Consider the following 18,231-nt stretch of genomic DNA (forward strand, 5'->3'; position numbering starts at 1 on the left):
AACCCCCCCTCCCAAAAAAAAAAAGCTGGAGTGGTTGTTTAAACACAATCTGTCAGCAGGTTTCTGCTACATCATATGAGAGCAGCATGATGCAGGCAAAGCGACCCTGAATCCAACGATGTATCACTTAGATTACTGGGTGAAGCAGTTGTGACACAATCAGAATTTTTATATTTAGTAATGCAGCAGAGCTGAGAAAGCTAACCTCTCCCACACCAGACTCTCTATGTATAATGTCTATAGACAGTGAGCTGCTAATCATAGCAGGGGGCGTGCAATTTTGTCCAAGCAATGATAAGGTCCTGGTGCTAAAACAAATATTGTAGGTAAACAACAGCATGGAGCTTGATAAGCAAGGCATTGCTGAAAGAATATACACCTTATAATTATTCAGCGGAGCCCCAGGTAATCTGTAGCTAGGGAGCCTGCCACAATTAATATTCTTTCTGCTCTGCAGGTAGGATTTTATAATTCAATAGAACCTTATAAAAAAATGATATGATGGAAATTCCTGCTCACTGTGAGAATATGAGCCATGACACTCTTAGACTTCATTCACACGTCCGTATGTAAACACATACATGAAAAAATGCAGTGATGTGTCTATTTTTACCGTCAATCATCAGTGTTTTTCACAGATGGATAAAGATATAAATGACAAAGCTTCTCCTATAATTTGCAATGTTAAACATGCACAGCGCATGGATTGTACACTGATGCTATCCGTGTGCTGTATGTGTTTTTCACAGACCCATAGACTTGTATTGGATCTTGTCATCCGTTGCTGCCAGAAAAAACAGACAAGTCTTGCAGGGACACACAGTTTGTGTAAAAGCAGGTACATGTGAATAGCACCATAGATTATATAGATTATAATGGATATGTTCTATGTCTGTGAAAAAAATACAACACGTACATACAATACGGGCGTTTGATTGAGACCTTATCCTGCAGGGAAGGCTGCCAGTCACTGAGTAGTCCCGCCTACTGGACTCCTAAATGCACAGTATGTATGGGTCAGCCTGCTTTTCTGGCTATGGGCAGAAATCCTGTTCTTGCTACACTATCCCCTCTCTGTATACATCAGTAGAGTCAAAGCATCCAACAAGGCCATCCCCAACCAGCATTATGACTGCAGGGAGCCACAGATTCCCGCTCTAGGCGCCCATAGCAGTGTGGGTTTACATGACATGAAGACCACGGAGCTTAGGTTGATACAGGAGAGGAGAAGTTATACTTTACTATGGAGTGAGCTGTTATTCCAGCTGTGTTTTCTGTGGAGGAATGCAATAAATTTATCTTACCATGATCCTGTGATGATCTACGTCGACCACCACTCTGCTCTGCTCATCAATAAATCATGTTCTCGGTTGCTTACCACCCTTACTACTTTGCGCAAAGCTATGAGGCATGTGCTGTTTTAGGAATCTTCGTCTCATCTTTATTTTTCTACAATACATTTTTCCAAAAGATATCTAGCAATACCAGTTCTCATCAAAAGAGACCAGCTGAGTATGCACAAAGTTTAGCAGAACTCTGGTCCATGTCGGTACTCGGTGTCAGCCGCATCAGGGCAGTGCTAATGTATTCAGTCAGCACTCAAATGCTGGTATCCTGGGCTCCTCTTGTGATTATTAGGTCCTCACTAGAACAAGACATTGCGGAGCGACACATATTAAGCCTTAAAACCAAGTGACTATGCCTCACAGTATCATGGCGTTGAAGGAAGGCCCGGACTCCAGGCCATACGGACACTGTGCTCCTTCGCCAAGCAGACTCTGTGTACGGGTGTGACTTTGGGTGGGGTGCATGACACTTATGCTACTTTCACACATCTGGTTTGAGCCGTGCGGCTCAATCCGGCTGTGAAACCTATGTAACGGATGCGGCGAAAACACCGCATCCTTTTGCATAAGTTTTTACATGCGGCCGGTCCGTTTTTTTCCGGTTGCGGCACGCTACTGAGCATGCGCAGTGGAAAAAACCGCATGCGGCGGCCGGATGCGTTTTTTTCCGCATCGCGCCGCATCCGGCATCCATAGGCATGCATTGAAAATGCGCCGCAGCGGCTGGATGCGCCGCGATGCGTTTTTTTTTTTGCCGGAGCAAAAAACGTTGCAGGGAACGTTCTATCCGGCCGCTGCATCGGCTAAATCTGCCGCATGCGGCAAAAACCGGACCGAACGCAAGCCCCTGCGGCACAATACGGCACTAATGTAAGTCTATGCAAAAAAACCCGCAACCGGCGTTACAAAAGCCGGTTGCAGTTTTTCTGCAGAACGCCGTATTGTGCCGCAGAGCAAAAATCCGGATGTGTGAAAGTAGCCTTACTAGTTTCTTCAGGCTGGTGTCCATCACCTCACTGTTGGTCCTCATTGTAGATGAAATAGTAGCCCATGCAACAACAGAGTTCACTTGGCAACCAAACTCATTCAGTTTATTCTTCACACTGTTATGACAGACATGGTCTCACTCCTCACGGTTCTGATTCTACTGTCTCTGGGTTACTCTTTCTCAACCTGTCCCGCGCTATCTTGGAACTTGTCCTCAAGCTGCCGGGTCTGTATCTCTGTTTGTTCCCACCTTTCTTTACACAGTTTTTGCCTCTTGGCCCTGACTGCTTTTCTGGTCGCATGACTCTCTAAGCCCGCTGGGGTGAGCCGTAGGCTCCAGCCCTCACAACGTTACCTCAGGCCCTGACACTGTAGCCACATTTTCTCTTACTGAACTCCTATTCAGAACTGGCACCCCACGATGCCCGCACTACTAGCCAGCCCACTTGCCATCACTCCTCCACTACCTCGACTTAACCCTGTCCTATCTGATATCTAGTCTGCTGCTGGTTCAGCCCTTCCGCTAGGTGGCACCTGCTGGCAAATGGCCCCAACTCTGCTACGTAGAGAACCTACACTGCACTAGCAGCATCTACATGTTAACACACATTTCTAACAATCAACACAATATAATACATCTGGTATAAAACATCTTTCGCAGTACATGTAGACAACATTTAGCATAGAGACTCGACTACCTCTACAGCGTCGTGGGCATAGTAATTAGAAGAGGCACCCAGGAGGCCAGCATACAACTAAAGATACTATGTTGTAAGTTCCATGTAGGAGCGATAGCTACTCTATAAATCAGTGACAAACCCATTAACAAGTCTTACAGCATAGTCACAGATAAATGCCAAGTGAGAAACTCATGTAGAATTTGCCCGTAAATAATTTTGTGGTAAAATAAGGCACACTTAAAGGGAACATTTCACCTCCAAAAATGCTGCTTACCTGTGTATTTGGATGTAATCTGCAGGTAAATATTGTTTAAGTCATTTTAGGCTGGTTTACTAAAAGAGCGGCTACAGGGGGAAAATGAAGTTATGTCCTCTGCTACAGACACCAATCCGTATATAGTGAGCAATAGTGGGAATAGTTTTTCAATGACAGATTGTCAATAGATGAACGGTCTTTGCTTGAATTAAAGATATTTTGTCTATACGAATATAGTTGTAGATGTAAATATATTTGCATGATGAGCCGAATTGGGAAGTTACTGGGAGTGGGGGGTGGGGGGAGGGACTGTTCTCCATACTGTTTTGTATGAGTATTTTATTTTCTGAAAAAAAAAATGTTTAATAAAATAATCTGATTAAAAAAAAAAAGATATTTTGTGATAAAAAATTAAACTTGATCAACTATATTTCAAACGACAACACACTGTGATCAGTTGGCTAAAACAATTCTTCATTTACATGACTTATTGCTTGAATTTGGATGATTAGTTGAAATTGTACATTTTCTGCAACTTTAAGGTGTCAGATGATATGATTGTAATATCCGTTATTAATTTTCCTAGTATGCAAAAAATAAAACTGGAAGTTGCCCAAGCTTTAATACAATACAAATGGGGTTAGACCAATATTGGACGTCTTGGATCTTTTTATGTGAACCCTTGGTGTGCAAGAAAATTAAAAATGAAATAAATAGCACTAAAGACTAAAGGGTGAAGAAAACTAACAGCACAATGACTTGTACATGAGCTGTGTTTGTAGCAACTGGTGGACTGTATTAAACCACCATTAAGGCATATTTTTTCTTTCACCTCTATAGTGGTATCACTAACGTGTGTTTCCTGCCCCTATTAGTACACTTACCACTCACTGTCTTCTACTGTGGTCTTGATCCGGCATCTTGTGACCACAGCTCCTGACTGGCCAGAAGTGAGAAGTAATGATCACAAGCTCTCAATGTAAGTCTATGAGAGCCTTGTTCTGGCTCTTATAGACTTATACTGAGCATTGACTTTCGGTGTGCCCACACAACCAGCAGAAGATGACTTAAACAGCGATGAGAACAGAAGATGACCGCTGGTAAGTATATTACTAGGGGCAGGGAACTTACAATAGTGACACAAGTTCAGTGGTGAAATAAGAATGAATGCCATAGTGATGTTTTAAGAATTGTAAAGTGACATTGACTTAATGTCACACTTTAGATGTTGCACGCGCTTTCAGACCAAATATGTCTGATGCACAACAAAAACACACCACAACAACACCATAAACAAGGGGGGACAGCAGGAATACAATACCAATGCTGGGCCCTAGCACTAGTGAGAGGGTAGATGGGACATCTCCTGCTCTTACCTGCCAATGTACCCTGCACTCCTTGCCAGACCCTATACAGGTTCCGCATCGAGCAGGAACCTGAGCCCTGAAAAGACCCTACAGTGATCCAGGCTAATGAGTGGGAAGGTAAAGCTCACTAGACCCACTGCTGCACTAACACAACAGGAGGGTAGGTGAGACAAACAGGGGGATAACAACCAAAATAGGGAACATACGACTTCAGGACGAATCCACAGCAACTCCTTCCACCAAGGCGGCCAGAATACAAATAGGTTTGTATAATCATCAAGGATTGCTGTGAAATCCTACTACTTATACACAAAAGGGGTGTGGCTACAAAGCAGCTACAACTGACAAGCATTGCCGGTAAGCTGCTGGCAGCAAAACTGACATTAACTGTCTAAGCATGAAGAGAAACGAAACAACATTTAAATGTAGAGTCCCAGATAGGAATGAGACACAACCGTGACACTTATAGGATGAGCTATAATCACACAGGCTTTTTAACCATTGATGCTGTGCAGACCTATGTACTATGACGTGCTTTTCTCACAGAATTGTTCTTTTGTCTTTGCAGTTTTTAAATCGTTGGACATGTCCCGTTCTGTGTCTGTCACCGCTGCTGGCCAGTGCCGTCTCTCGCCTCTCATCCAAGTCATACTAGACTGCAGCCACTTGTACGACTACACTGTAAAACTCCTCTTCAAACTTCACTCTTGTGAGTATTCTGTAACTAGAACAAAGAAAGGACTGAAAATGTAAAAAAAGAAACTGTTTGACTTCAAAATACTGTTGGCCAATGACGGTCACATTAATGTTCCGTGTGCCATAATTGTGAAATTGACAATACTTTTTATAAATGTTCTCCATTCGTTCGGAGTGGTTGATTACTAGATTTAGTTCTCAGTCATTTATTTTCATTTGTACTGTTTTATTTTTCTGTTTCATTGGAAATTGTATAATAAAATATGAATGGTGAATGGTGAGTGTAAATATCCTTGACAGATGGTAACAGCGCCATCTACTGAAATTTGTTATGGGGGATAGTGAAGGCACTGTTGTCATTTAGCATCTATATAATAGTGATAAAATCTGAGCAGTAATCTAAGTGTTTAGGTGTAATGTATCTTGTGCCGATTTTCTCGCTGAATTTTCGGATTTCCAGTTCTAGCAACCCCGTGGGATTTTTATAGTCTCATCCACTCAGCTTTAGTTTTCAGGGTGAAAATAGATCTGTTTTTTGGATTCTTCACTCTGCAGCTTGCCAATTTTGGATTTATTGCACATTTTCCCTATAGGCAAGAATTACCTACTCTGCTGATCCACAGGGAAATCTGAAAGAGCTGATTTTGTGCATGGATAGAATATGTGATTAGGCATTTTATTTCTTTATTTGCTGTTACTTTTAAAGCAGACTACAAAGTGGTTTATTAATTTTCCCTGATCCCCCCCCATATACACTATAGGCCAATCATGGCGAACCTTTCACAGGCCAAGTGCCCAAACTGTAGCCCTAAACCCAATTTTTTTTCAGAAGTGCCAACCAATTCTATTATGTAAATAATTGATTGTAACCTTACCTTTGCAGTCTTCTCTTCTCCTCAGCAGGGGGCATCATGCTCATTCCTGCTTACCAGACATTGAAGCTGAGCCCCTGCCCTTTCCAGACACAGCAGTTGGATTGATGTTTCTGGAAAAAAATGCAGCATATTAGACAGAGATTTTAGCCTGGAATGCAATCAGATTTCACCTGTAATCCACATCTACATTTAAAAGTCTAAACATCTCGAAATCCGATAAAGACGTACGAGTTGCACCCCTCCCCCTTCATTGTGTACTTATGTCCCCCTTCCTGGGCCACTTCCTGGTAAACATGTCCCCCATCCTGATATATATTTCCTACATTCTAGTATATTTGTCCCCATCATGGCCTCATTCTGGCAAATGTACCCCATCCCGGCATATTCCCCATCCTGGTAAATATTCCTCCATCCTGGTAAATGTTCCCCATTATTGTAAATGTTTTTCATCTCTGGCATGTTCCCCCATGCTGTTAAATGACCCCATCCTGTTAAATGTACCTCATCCCGGCATGTACCCCATTCCTGGTAAATGTCCTCCATCCTGGTAAATGTACCCCATTCTGGTAAATGTACCCCATTATTGTAAATGTATTTCATCACTGGCATGTTCCCCCATGCTGTTAAGTGACCCCATCCTGGTAAATGTACCCCATTCTGGCATGTACACCCATCCTGGTAAATGTACCCCATTCTGGCATGTTCCTCCATCCTGGTAAATGTACCCCATTCTGGCATGTTCCCCCATCCTGGTAAATGTAGCCTATTCTGGCATGTTCCCCCATCCTGGCAAATGTACCCCATTCTGGCATGTTCCTCCATCCTGGTAAATGTACCCCATTCTGGTATGTCCCCCCATCCTGGTAAATGTACCCCATTCTGGCATGTTCCTCCATCCTGGTAAATGTACCCCATTCTGGCATGTTCCCCCATCCTGGTAAATGTACCCTATTCTGGCATGTTCCCCCATCCTGGTAAATGTACCCCATTCTGGCATGTCCCCCCATCCTGGTAAATGTACCCCATTCTGGCATGTTCCTCCATCCTGGTAAATGTACCCCATTCTGGCATGTTCCCCCATCCTGGTAAATGTACCCTATTCTGGCATGTTCCCCCATCCTGGTAAATGTACCCCATCCAGGCATGTTCTCTTATCCTGGTAAATGTCCCCTTTCCTGGTATGTTCCCCTTCCTCCTAAATGTTCCCCATCCTGGCATGTTCATGTACCCCCATCCTTTCATGTTTTCCCCCATCCTGGTAAATATATCCCCCATTCTGGTAAATGTATCCCATCCTGTTAAATGTCACCTTTCCTGGCATGTTCCCCTTCCTGCTAAATTTACCCCATCCTGGCATGTTTCCCCCCCATCCTGGCAGCCATGTTTCCCCCCCATCCTTGCAGCCATGTTTCCCCCCCATCCTTGCAGCCATGTTTCCCCCCCATCCTTGCAGCCATGTTTCCCCCCCATCCTTGCAGCCATGTTTCCCCCCCCATCCTTGCAGCCATGTTTCCCCCCCATCCTTGCAGCCATGTTTCCCCCCCATCCTTGCAGCCATGTTTCCCCCCCATCCTTGCAGCCATGTTTCCCCCCCATCCTTGCAGCCATGTTTCCCCCCCATCCGTGCAGCCATGTTTCCCCCATCCGTGCTTTCCATGTTTCCCCCATCCTTGCTTTCCATGTTTCCCCCATCCGTGCTGTCCATGTGTCCCCCATTCGTGCTGTCCATGTTTCCCCCATCCATGCTGTCTATGTTTCCCCCATCCGTGCTGGCACTGTCCCCCCATCCATGCTGTCTATGTTTCCCCCATCCGTGCTGGCACTGTCCCCTCATCTGTGCTGTCCATGTTTCCCCCATCTCTGCTGGCACTGTCCCCCATCCATGCTGGCACTGTCCCCCCATCCATGCTGTCCATGCTTCCCCATCCGTGCTGGCACTGTCCCCCCATCCGTGCTGGCACTGTCCAGCCCCATCCGTGCTGGCATTGTCCCCCCCATCCATGCTGTCCATGTTTCCCCCATCCGTGCTGTCCATGTTTCCCCCATCCGTGCTGGCACTGTCCCCCCCCATCCGTGCTGTCCATGTTTCCCCCATCCGTGCTGTCCATGTTTTCCCCATCCGTGCTGGCACTGTCCCCCCATCCGTGCTGGCACTGTCCCCCCACACCTTGGCACAGCCGCACACAGTTTAAAAATTAAAAAAAAACAACTCACCTTCCAGCACCCGCTCCACTGCTGCGCGCCGCTGGGTCCTCAGTCAGTTCCCGCGCGGCCACAAGACGCCGGCGCCGCCTACTGACGCTCCGCCGTCTCCTAGGCAACAGGCCTGCGGCCTAGGAGAGGAGGCGTGTCAGAGGGAGGAGAAATGTCTCCTCTGCTCCAACACAACTTTGAACTGCCAGCGTGATCACACCGACAGGTCAAAGTGGCTGAATGTGGCGACAGGGCACGCGCGCCACATTCAGCCACTTGTGTGAATGTGGCGGCAGAAAGGGCTCTGCGTGCCCAGTCTGGAACGCATGCCATAGGTTCGCCATCACTGCTATAGGCAGTCTTTGGGTACATGCATGCAAAGTCTTTTTCAGGAGGTTCACTCTAAAACTCGCCTGAAAAAAAAAATGCTAAGTAAATGCTCAAACGAGTGAATGTATGGGAAAACGACTTGCTGTTCATATGTTCAGTCCTTTAAGCTTCTGTTAAAGAGTTTTAGTTTTTATGTCATATCAGACAAATATACTTCTTTTTCTGCCAGAATTGATCAATTGTTATCAAAATTCTCAATACTGAGGTAAAAATCAGTGGGCGTTGTTGGTCTCTGTCCAGTGCCTCCTTTCTTCTTGCAATCGCCAACCTACTTTCCTGCTCCATGTGGATAAAGCATTCTACATCATCCATACAGAGGCTGCCATTGCGTTCCTGCGCACGCGCACGTCTCTTTGCTCTGGTGAGGGCAGGTCGAAGCATTGTAGCGCGAATGCATGGGCAGTCTATGATCTTTCCCCGCACATGCGCATTTCAATATTTGCTCTGCCCGCAGCAGGGCAGTGAAAAGTGCATGTGCATAGAAGCGCAATGAAGGCTTTTATGTGGATGATGTAGGATGCATCATCCACACGGCTCAGGGAAAGAGGACGGTGATCGCAAGAAGAGAGGATGCATCGGACTGAGACCAGTGACGCCCATCGGACTGGACCGCCCCGCAGGTGAGTATAATGAAAGCTGTTTTTTATGTTATACAGCTCAGCATGGGCACCTAAATGCCATATTCTAGAATGCTGTATATAAGGGGTCACTGGTGGTGGTCGCAGGTTATAAGGGACACATCTGGTGACAGGTTCCCTTTGATTCTGACTTTTAGTGTTGCTACTTCCAATAGGTGGCACTAGAGCTCAAGTCCTCTTCCTCTTGGAAGAAACAATGTGTGTATTTTGCCCTTATTGTAATGCCATAATAGACTCAATAGACAAAATAAGGAAAATGGAGAGAGATTTTTAAATTAAGGATGAATTACCATTACTGAAAGTTAAGTCTAGATATCATCTTCACTTTTCTGGTGAGGCCCAGACATTATCTTAATCAGTTTAGGAGGACCCAGTATAAAATGTTTGAGAAGCCCTGCTGTAAGGAGTCTGAGCAGCCCAAGGCTGGTTTGAGATGACCAATACTGTGGCCATATTTTGGCATATGGACTTCAAACAGCAGGGTCCCCGGCTCAGGACTCACTAATGTAAGCTAGAATGGATAGTCAGTTTATACTAGCTGCACCCATTGTGGTAGACTCGAGCCATCCCTGGAAACTGGAGTTGGAGAATTGTCACCAGAAGCTTATTTTGAAATAAGTTTGCTTTTGTGAGACAAACACATTAAGTCATATCACTGTAACTTCTATAGTTATCTTAAGTTGCGCTGCACTTCTTTTTGGCTGTTGTTTTGGTCACTTTTGCATTTTCATATTGCTCTTACTCCTAGAGGTAGCATGAGGTGGTGTCTACAACACACATAATTTGCTAAGGTAGTGCAGCTCATCCAGGATGGCACATCAATGTGACCTGTGGCAAGAAGGTTAGCTGTGTCTGTCAGCACAGCGTTTAGAGCATGGAGCAGATATCAGGAGACAACCCAGTATACCAGGAGACATGGAGGAGGCTGTAGTAGGGCAACAACCCAGCGGCAGGACCGCTACCTCCTCCTTTGTGCAAGGAGGAACAGGAAGAGCATTGCCAGAGCCCTCCAAAATGACCTCCAGCAGGACACTAATATCCATGTGTCTACTCAAACTGTCAGAAACAGACTCCATGAGGGTGGTATGAGGGCCCGACGTCCATGAGTGGGTGTTGGGCTTACAGCTCAACACCATGCAGGGCCATTGGCATTTGCCAGAGAACACCAAGCTTGGCAGATTCTACATTGGCACCCTGTGCTCTTCATGGATGAGAGCAAGTTGACATATTAACCAACACCGCGTTGCACCACAGACTGTCTAGGAGTTGACTAATGCTTTAATCCAGGTCTGGGAGGAGATCCCTCAGGAGAACATCCGCCACCTCATCAGCAGCATGCCCAGGCATTGTAGGGAAGTCATATAGGCATGTAGAGGCCACACACACCCCACTGAGCCTCATTTCCTTGTGTTGAGGCATTTCCAGGGAAGTTAGATCAGCCTGTAATTTGATAGGGATAATAATTTTTATATACATTTATCATTTTTATGTTTTATTGTTCGCATCACATTACACTATGCAATGATTAAAGATTTGAATCTGGAATATTAAATTCATTGAGAACTATGATATGGTACTTTAGTGTTTTCTTTATTTTCTTTGTCGCTCCATTGGGAGACCCAGACAATTGGGTGTATAGCTATTGCCTCTGGAGGCCACACAAAGTATTACACTTAAAAGTGTAAGGCCCCTCCCCTTCTGGCTATACACCCCCAGTGGGATCACTGGCTCACCAGTTTTTGTGCTTTGTGCGAAGGAGGCAACACATCCACGCATAGCTCCACTTTTTAGTCAGCAGCAGCTGCTGACTATGTCGGATGGAAGAAAAGAGGACACATATAGTGTCCCCAGCATGCTCCCTTCTCACCCCACTGTATGTCGGAGGTGTTTGTAAGGTTGAGGTACCCATTGCGGGTACGGCGGCAGGAGCCCACATGCTGATTCCTTCCCCATCCCTTTTTACAGGGCTCTGGGTGAAGTGGGATTTACCGGTCTCCAGGCACTGAGACCGTGCTCCATCTACAGCCCCTGGAGAAGATGCTGGATGGAGCGGAGTACATCAGGGACATGGCCCTGCTTCCTCAAGGTACTCTGTGTCCCCGTGCATTTGGCGCTCACACCGCAGCATGCTGGGTGTTGTAGTGCGCCGGGGGACATCAGCGCTGCGGCGCCTGTGCCATGGCCTCATTCAGCTTTGCTGAAGCAGGCTCACTTATGGGAATTGGTCGCGCCGGCCGCTGGGACTGCGGCGCGGCTGGCACTTGTAGTGCGCCGGGGACTTCAGCGCGGCCTGCGCTTTTACGGCGGCCGCGCTGATAACTAGAGTCCCCGGCTTTTGCGGCCTGCTTCCGTTCGTTCCCGCCCCCAGACCTGCCAGTCAGGAGAGGGGCGGGACGCTGGCCACTTCCAGGAATCGGTCGCGCCGGCCGCTGGCAGCGGCGCGGCTGGCACTTGTGGTGCGCCGGGGACTTCAGCGCGGCCCGCGCTTTTACGGCGGCCGCGCTGATAACTAGAGTCCCCGGCTTTTGCGGCCTGCTTCCGTTCGTTCCCGCCCCCAGACCTGCCAGTCAGGAGAGGGGCGGGACGCTGGCCACTTCTATGAATCGGTCGCGCCGGCCGCTGGAACTGCGGCGCGGCTGGCACTTGTGGTGCGCCGGGGACTTCAGCGCGGCCCGCGCTTTTACGGCGGCCGCGCTGTTAACTCGAGTCCCCGGCTTCTGGGCCTAGTCTCCCTTCGTTACCGCCCACAGCCCTGACAGTCAGGGTAGGGGCGTGACGCTGCATAGAGCAGAGCTGAGAGCTGGAGTATGTTTTGCATACTCCACCCCTCTCACTGTGTGCACTGTGAATCCGGATTCCCGCACTTTCTCAGGCACGCCCACGGCTTCCTTCTCTACAAGGACACCGGCAGCCATTAGTGTCAGTTTCTGTACGATACAGAGACAAGTGTGGAAGACCCTGGCATTCTGATAGTCACACAATCGCTGTAACAGGCGTTAAGCAGCACCTGTGGTGCTAACCCCACTAGTGCAGAAGTGCACTTATAGATATGCTTGTACTATATACATTGCACTGTTTGGTCGCACGTTGTATATACCCTCCTGGATTATGCGGAGGAGTTATCAGCATATTCTCTGTGTAAAACAAAGGTGCAGAACCACATGTTTTTCTATACAGCTGGTACAGCATGTACGGCTATACGGCCGGCAGGTACATAGACTCCCATTGTATGCACTAATGGCCAGGGGATGAGGACGGTGTCTGCAGTATTTACTGACAGTTTTTCTGAGACTATGGCTATGATACTAGAAGCCTAGCAGTCCGGACATGTCTCTCACAATATGGGCACTGTTGAATCATTGATCCATGGCCCCCCTCAGTGTGAATAACTAACAGCTCCGGGAATGTCACACGCATCCCAGAGTCACGGCTCTGCACGGACGTCAGTCCCAGACAGCCTAAGTGGGCTCGCTATGAGCGGCCTCGGTTTCATCAGGGTCCTAACAGAAGGACTCGCTGTGTAATGAGGCGGAAGTAGCGGCTCAGGATTCTGATCCTGAGACCGCTCTCAATCTGGATACACCTGATTGTGACGCCATAGTAAATAATCTTATAGCGTCCATCTATAGAATGTGGGTTATTTCTCACAGCTCCTCCAGTGGAGGAGTCAGCTTCACGTATTTTTCTGGACCACTCTGCCTTCAGAGAGGCAGTCCAGGAACACCACGCTTATCCAGATATGCGCTTCTCCAAACGGCTTAGGATACACGTTATCCCTGTCCCCTGACTTGGTCAAGGACTGGACCCAATGTCCCGAGCGGCATCCTCCAATCTCCAGGCTTGTAGCTAGATCCATAGTTGCAGTGGGAGATGGAACTGCAAACTCAAAGATGCCACTGACAGACAGATGGATCTCTGGTCGAAAGCCATCTATGAGGCTGTCGGCGCACCGTTGGCTCCGGCATTCTCTCCCTTGGGGCACTCCAAGCTATTTCAGCTTGTCTTACACAGATTGACACGGTTACACGTACATCTGTGCCGCAGGTGGCATCCTTAACCTCTCAAATGTCTGCATTTGTTTCTTACGCGATTCAGGTTGTCCTGGACTCTGCGAACCGTGCGGCGGTAGCCTCCGCTACTCCGTGTTTTTAAGCAGAGCCTGGTCTGCTCGTTAAGTGAATGGAAGGCAGATTCTGCTTCCAAAAAAGGTTGCCTAACCAGTTGCCTTTTTCTGCTGACCGACTGTTTGGTGAGCGTTGGATGTAACCATCAAACAGTCCAGGGGTAAGGATTCATCCTTTCCTCAGCCCGGACACAACAAACCCCAACAGAGCAAGAGGCAGTCGGGGTTTTCGGCCTTTTCGAGGCTCGGGCAGGTCCCATTTTTCCTCGTCCAATGTGGACTCAAAAGGATCAGAGGAGCTAAGATTCTTAGCGGGCTCAGTCTCGCCCAAAAAAGCGACAGTCTGAAAACCCGCTTCCAAGGCGGCTTCCTCATGACTTGCGGCCTCGGTCGGTAGCAGGCTCTCCCGCCTTGGCGATATTTAGCTGCCATAGGTCAATGACCATTGAGTGTGAGACATTCTGTCTCACGGGTACAGGATAGAGCTCACTTCTCGTCCTCCAACTCGATTCTTCAGAATTTCTCCACCTCCCGGCCGGGCCGCTGCTCTTCTGCAAACAGGGTGCACTCTATAGGCAGAAAGAGTGATGACCCCCGTTCCTCTTCAGGAACAAGGTCACGGTTTTTACCCCAAATTCTTTGCGGTACCTATAACAACGGGCCGTTCCGTCCCGTTCTGGATCTAAAAATGCTCAGCAAGCTCGTGGACACCAGGCGGTTCCGGATGGAATCCCTCCGCCATGTCATCGCCTCAAGGTCCCAAGGATATTTCCTAGCATCATTAGGCATCAAGGATGCTTATCCACACGTGCCGATTGATCCAGAGCACTAGCGTTTCTACGCTTCGTTATAGGAGACGAACACCCTCTGTTCGTAGCTCTACCTTCCGGCTAGCGACAGTCCAACTGGTCTTCGCCAAGGTCAGGGCAGCAGTAGTCACAGTCCTGCACTCTCAGGGTCACTCTGTGGTCCCGTATTTAGACGATCTACTTGTCAAGGCACTCTCTTAGGAAACATGCCAACACTGCCCGAACGTTGCGCTGGAGACTCTCTAGAGTTTTGGGTGGATCATCAACTTTTTAAAGTCAGATCCGACCCCGACCCTATCGATAACATATCTAGGCATAGAGTTTCTTACTCTCTCAGCGATAGTGAAGCTGCCGCTAGACAAACAGCATTCACTACGGGCTGCAAGCTCTTCTTTAAGAACCAGTCGCACACATTGAGACGCCTCATGCACTTCCTACGTAAGATGGTAGCAATGGAGGCAGTTCCTTTCGCGCAGTTTTACTGCGTCCACTACAATGGGACATTCTCCGCCAATGGGACGAGGAGTCGACGTCCCTCAACAGAGTCGTCGTTCTTTCTCAGGCGGCCAAGGAATCTCTACGGTGGTGGCTTCTTCTCACCTCTTGGTCAAAAAGAAGGTCCTTCCTATCCCCGTCCTGGGCGATAGTTACGACAGACGCGAGTCTATCAGGGTGGGGAGCAGTTTTTCTCCACTACAGCGCTCAGGGTACGTGGACTCAGCAAGAGTCCACTCTTCAGATCAATGTTCTTGAACACAGAGCAGTGTATCTTGCCCTACAATCCTTCCAACAGCGGCTGGAAAGCAAGCATATCCGACTTCAGTCGGACAGCTCCACAGCGGTGGCATACATCAACCACCAAGGAAGAACGCGCAACCGGCAAGCCTTCCAGGAAGTCCGGCAGGTTCTGATGTGGGTGGAAGACACGGCATCCACCATATCCACAATTCACATCCCAAGTGTGGAAACTAGGAAGCTGACTTCCTAAGTCGCTGAGGTGTGGCCGAAAGAGTATGGTCTCCTCACCCGGACGGGTTTCAGGAGATCTGGCGCCGCTGACAGAGGCCGGACGTCGATCTAATGGCGTCACGGCACAACAACAATGTGCCAGCTTCATGGCACGGTTTCACAATCATCGAGCTCTGGCGGCAAACGCCTTAGTTCAGCATTGGTCGCAGTTCCAGCTACCTTAGGTGCCACCTCTGGCATTGTTGCCCAGAGTACTGCGCTAGATCAAGACCGACTGCGGCCGCGCCATCCTCGTCGCTACAAATTGGCCGAGGATGTTGTGGTACTCGGTTCTGTGGTGCCTCACGGTAGGCTAACCGGGGGCACTACCAGACCAATCAGACTGGCTGTCTCAAGGGCCATTCTTCCATTTGAATTCTACGGCCCTCAACCGGATGGTGTGGCATTGAGTCCTGGAACCTAGTGTCGTCAGGATTACCTCAGGACGTGGTTGCCACCATGAGACAGGCTAGCATACCAACGTCCGCCAAGATTGACCACAGGACGTGGAAGATGTTCTTATCTCGGTGCTCGGCGCAGGGTGTTTCTCCCTGGCCGGTTGCATCGTCTATGTTTCCTTCCTTCCTGCAATCTAGGTAGGAAAATGGGTTGTCGCTCAGTTCCCTTTAGGGACAAGTCTCAGCGCTATCTGTATTTTTTCAGAAACGACGACTTCCTCAGGTACGCACGTTCCTACGGGGAGTTTGTCTTCTCAGCACTCCGTACAAGCGGCCGTTAGAGCCCTGAGATCTGAACAAGGTTCTAATTGCTCTCCAGATGCCGCCTTTCGAGCCTTTGAAGGATGTCTCCCTTCCCGTTTTTCACGGGAAGTGGCCTTCTAGTAACGGTCTCGTCTCTTAGGAGAGTTTCCGAGCTAGCAACGCTCTCATACAAACTCCCTTCCTGGTCCTTCACCAGGACAGGGTAGTTCTGCGTCCGGTTCCGGAATTTCTCCCTAAGGTGGTATCCCATTTTCATATCAATCAGGATATCACCTCACCTTCTTTGTGTCCTCGTCCAGTCCATCAATTTCAGAAAGATTTGCATCTGTTGGTTCTGGTGAGAGCACTCAGGTTCTACTTCCCGCATGGCGCTCCTGCGCCACCCGGATGCACTCTTTGTCCTTGTCGCTGGTCGGCGTAAACAGTCGCAAGCTTCCAGATCCACCCTTGCTCGGGGGCTCGAGGAACCAATTCTTGAAACCTACAGTTCTACTGGGCTTCTGGTTCTCTCAAGGCCGAAGGCCCATTCTACCAGAGCCGTGGGTGCATCCTGGGCATTACGGCACCAGGCTACGGCTCAGCAGGTGTGTCAGGCACCCACCTGGTCGAGTCTACTTACTTTTACCAAGCATTATCAGATGCATACCTACGCTTCGGCAGACGCCAGCCTAGGTAGATAAGTCATTCAGGCGGCGGTTGGCCACCTGTAGGAGAGGGCCGTTTGACGGCCCTATCATGAGGTATTCTTTTACCCACCCAGGGACTGCTTTTGGACATCCCAATTGTCTGGGTCTCCCAATGGAGCGACAAAGAAGAAGGGAATTTTGTTTACTTACCGTAAATTCCTTTTCTTCTAGCTCCAATTGGGAGACCCAGCACCCGCCCTGTTTTCTCGGGGTTTTTCTGTTTTTTCGGGTACACATGTTGTTCATGTGGTATGGTTCAGTTCTCCGATGTTTCCTCAGATTGAATTGGTCTTTAAACCAGTTATTGGCTTTCCTCCTTCTTGCTTTGGCACTAAAACTGGTGAGCCAGTGATCCCACTGGGGGTGTATAGCCAGAAGGGGAGGGGCCTTACACTTTTAAGTGTAATACTTTGTGTGGCCTCCAGAGGCAATAGCTATACACCCAATTGTCTGGGTCTCCCAATTGGAGCTAGAAGAAAAGGAATTTACGGTAAGTAAACAAAATTCCCTTCTTTTCAAGTATATATATATGTTGTATGTACATATATCCGTCAAACTGCAAATTGAAATTGTTGTCATTGTCCATGACTAAGGCGGGCTTTGCACACTACGACATCGCAGGTGCGATGTCGGTGGGGTCAAATTGAAAATGACGCACATCCGGCATCGCATGCGACATCGTAGTGTGTAAAGGCTCGATGATACGATTAACGAGCGCAAAAGCGTCGTAATCGTATCATCGGTGCAGCGTCGGCGTAATCCATAATTACGCTGACGCGACAGTCCGATGTTGTTCCTCGCTCCTGCGGCAGCACACATCGCTGTGTGTGAAGCCGCAGGAGCAAGGAACATCTCCTACCGGCGTCACTGCGGCTTCCGTAGGATATGCGGAAGGAAGGAGGTGGGCGGGATGTTTACATCCTGCTCATCTCTGCCCCTCCGCTCCTATTGGCCGCCTGCCGTGTGACGTCGCAGTGACGCCGCATGACCCGCCCCCTTAACAAGGAGGCGGGTCGCCGGCCAGAGCGACGGTCGCAGGACAGGTGAGTCCATGTGAAGCTGCTGTAGCGATAATGTTCGCTACGGCAGCTATCACAAGGATATCGCTGCTGCGACGGGGGCGGGGACTATCGCGCTCGCATCGCAGCATCGGCCTGCGATGTCGCAGCGTGCAAAGTACCCCTAAAGGTCCAGTCAGATTAGCTGATTCTGATCGCCAAGTCAATCATTAATTCATTGACTGGCTATTCAGGTGGGATTACAAAAAATATATTGCGAAGAATTTTGCTAATATGATTGGTGTGATCCCATATAGCATCATGTTCTCGGCAGCATATATCCCATTCATGTGCTGCCTAGAACGCAGACCTGTATACCGTCATAAACAGTTCAGTCACCCAATAGTAATATGTTTCCACTGGCTGATAATCAGGAAAAGTCATTTAGCGATTATCA

General features: G+C 48.3%; 1 protein-coding gene across 1 annotated transcript in view; it reads left to right on the forward strand.

The window, feature by feature from the left end:
• The window catches only part of HIP1 (huntingtin interacting protein 1), a 269,760-nt gene that overhangs the window by 105,047 nt on the left and 146,482 nt on the right, over positions 1-18,231 (forward strand). The window contains exon 8 of the mRNA XM_075335272.1: positions 5,205-5,345. Coding sequence (XP_075191387.1) covers positions 5,205-5,345 — 141 coding nt within the window. The remainder of the gene's footprint in view (positions 1-5,204; positions 5,346-18,231) is intronic.

This window comes from Anomaloglossus baeobatrachus, chromosome 2, assembly GCF_048569485.1.
Source record: "Anomaloglossus baeobatrachus isolate aAnoBae1 chromosome 2, aAnoBae1.hap1, whole genome shotgun sequence".
Classification (NCBI taxonomy): Eukaryota; Metazoa; Chordata; class Amphibia; order Anura; family Aromobatidae; genus Anomaloglossus; species Anomaloglossus baeobatrachus.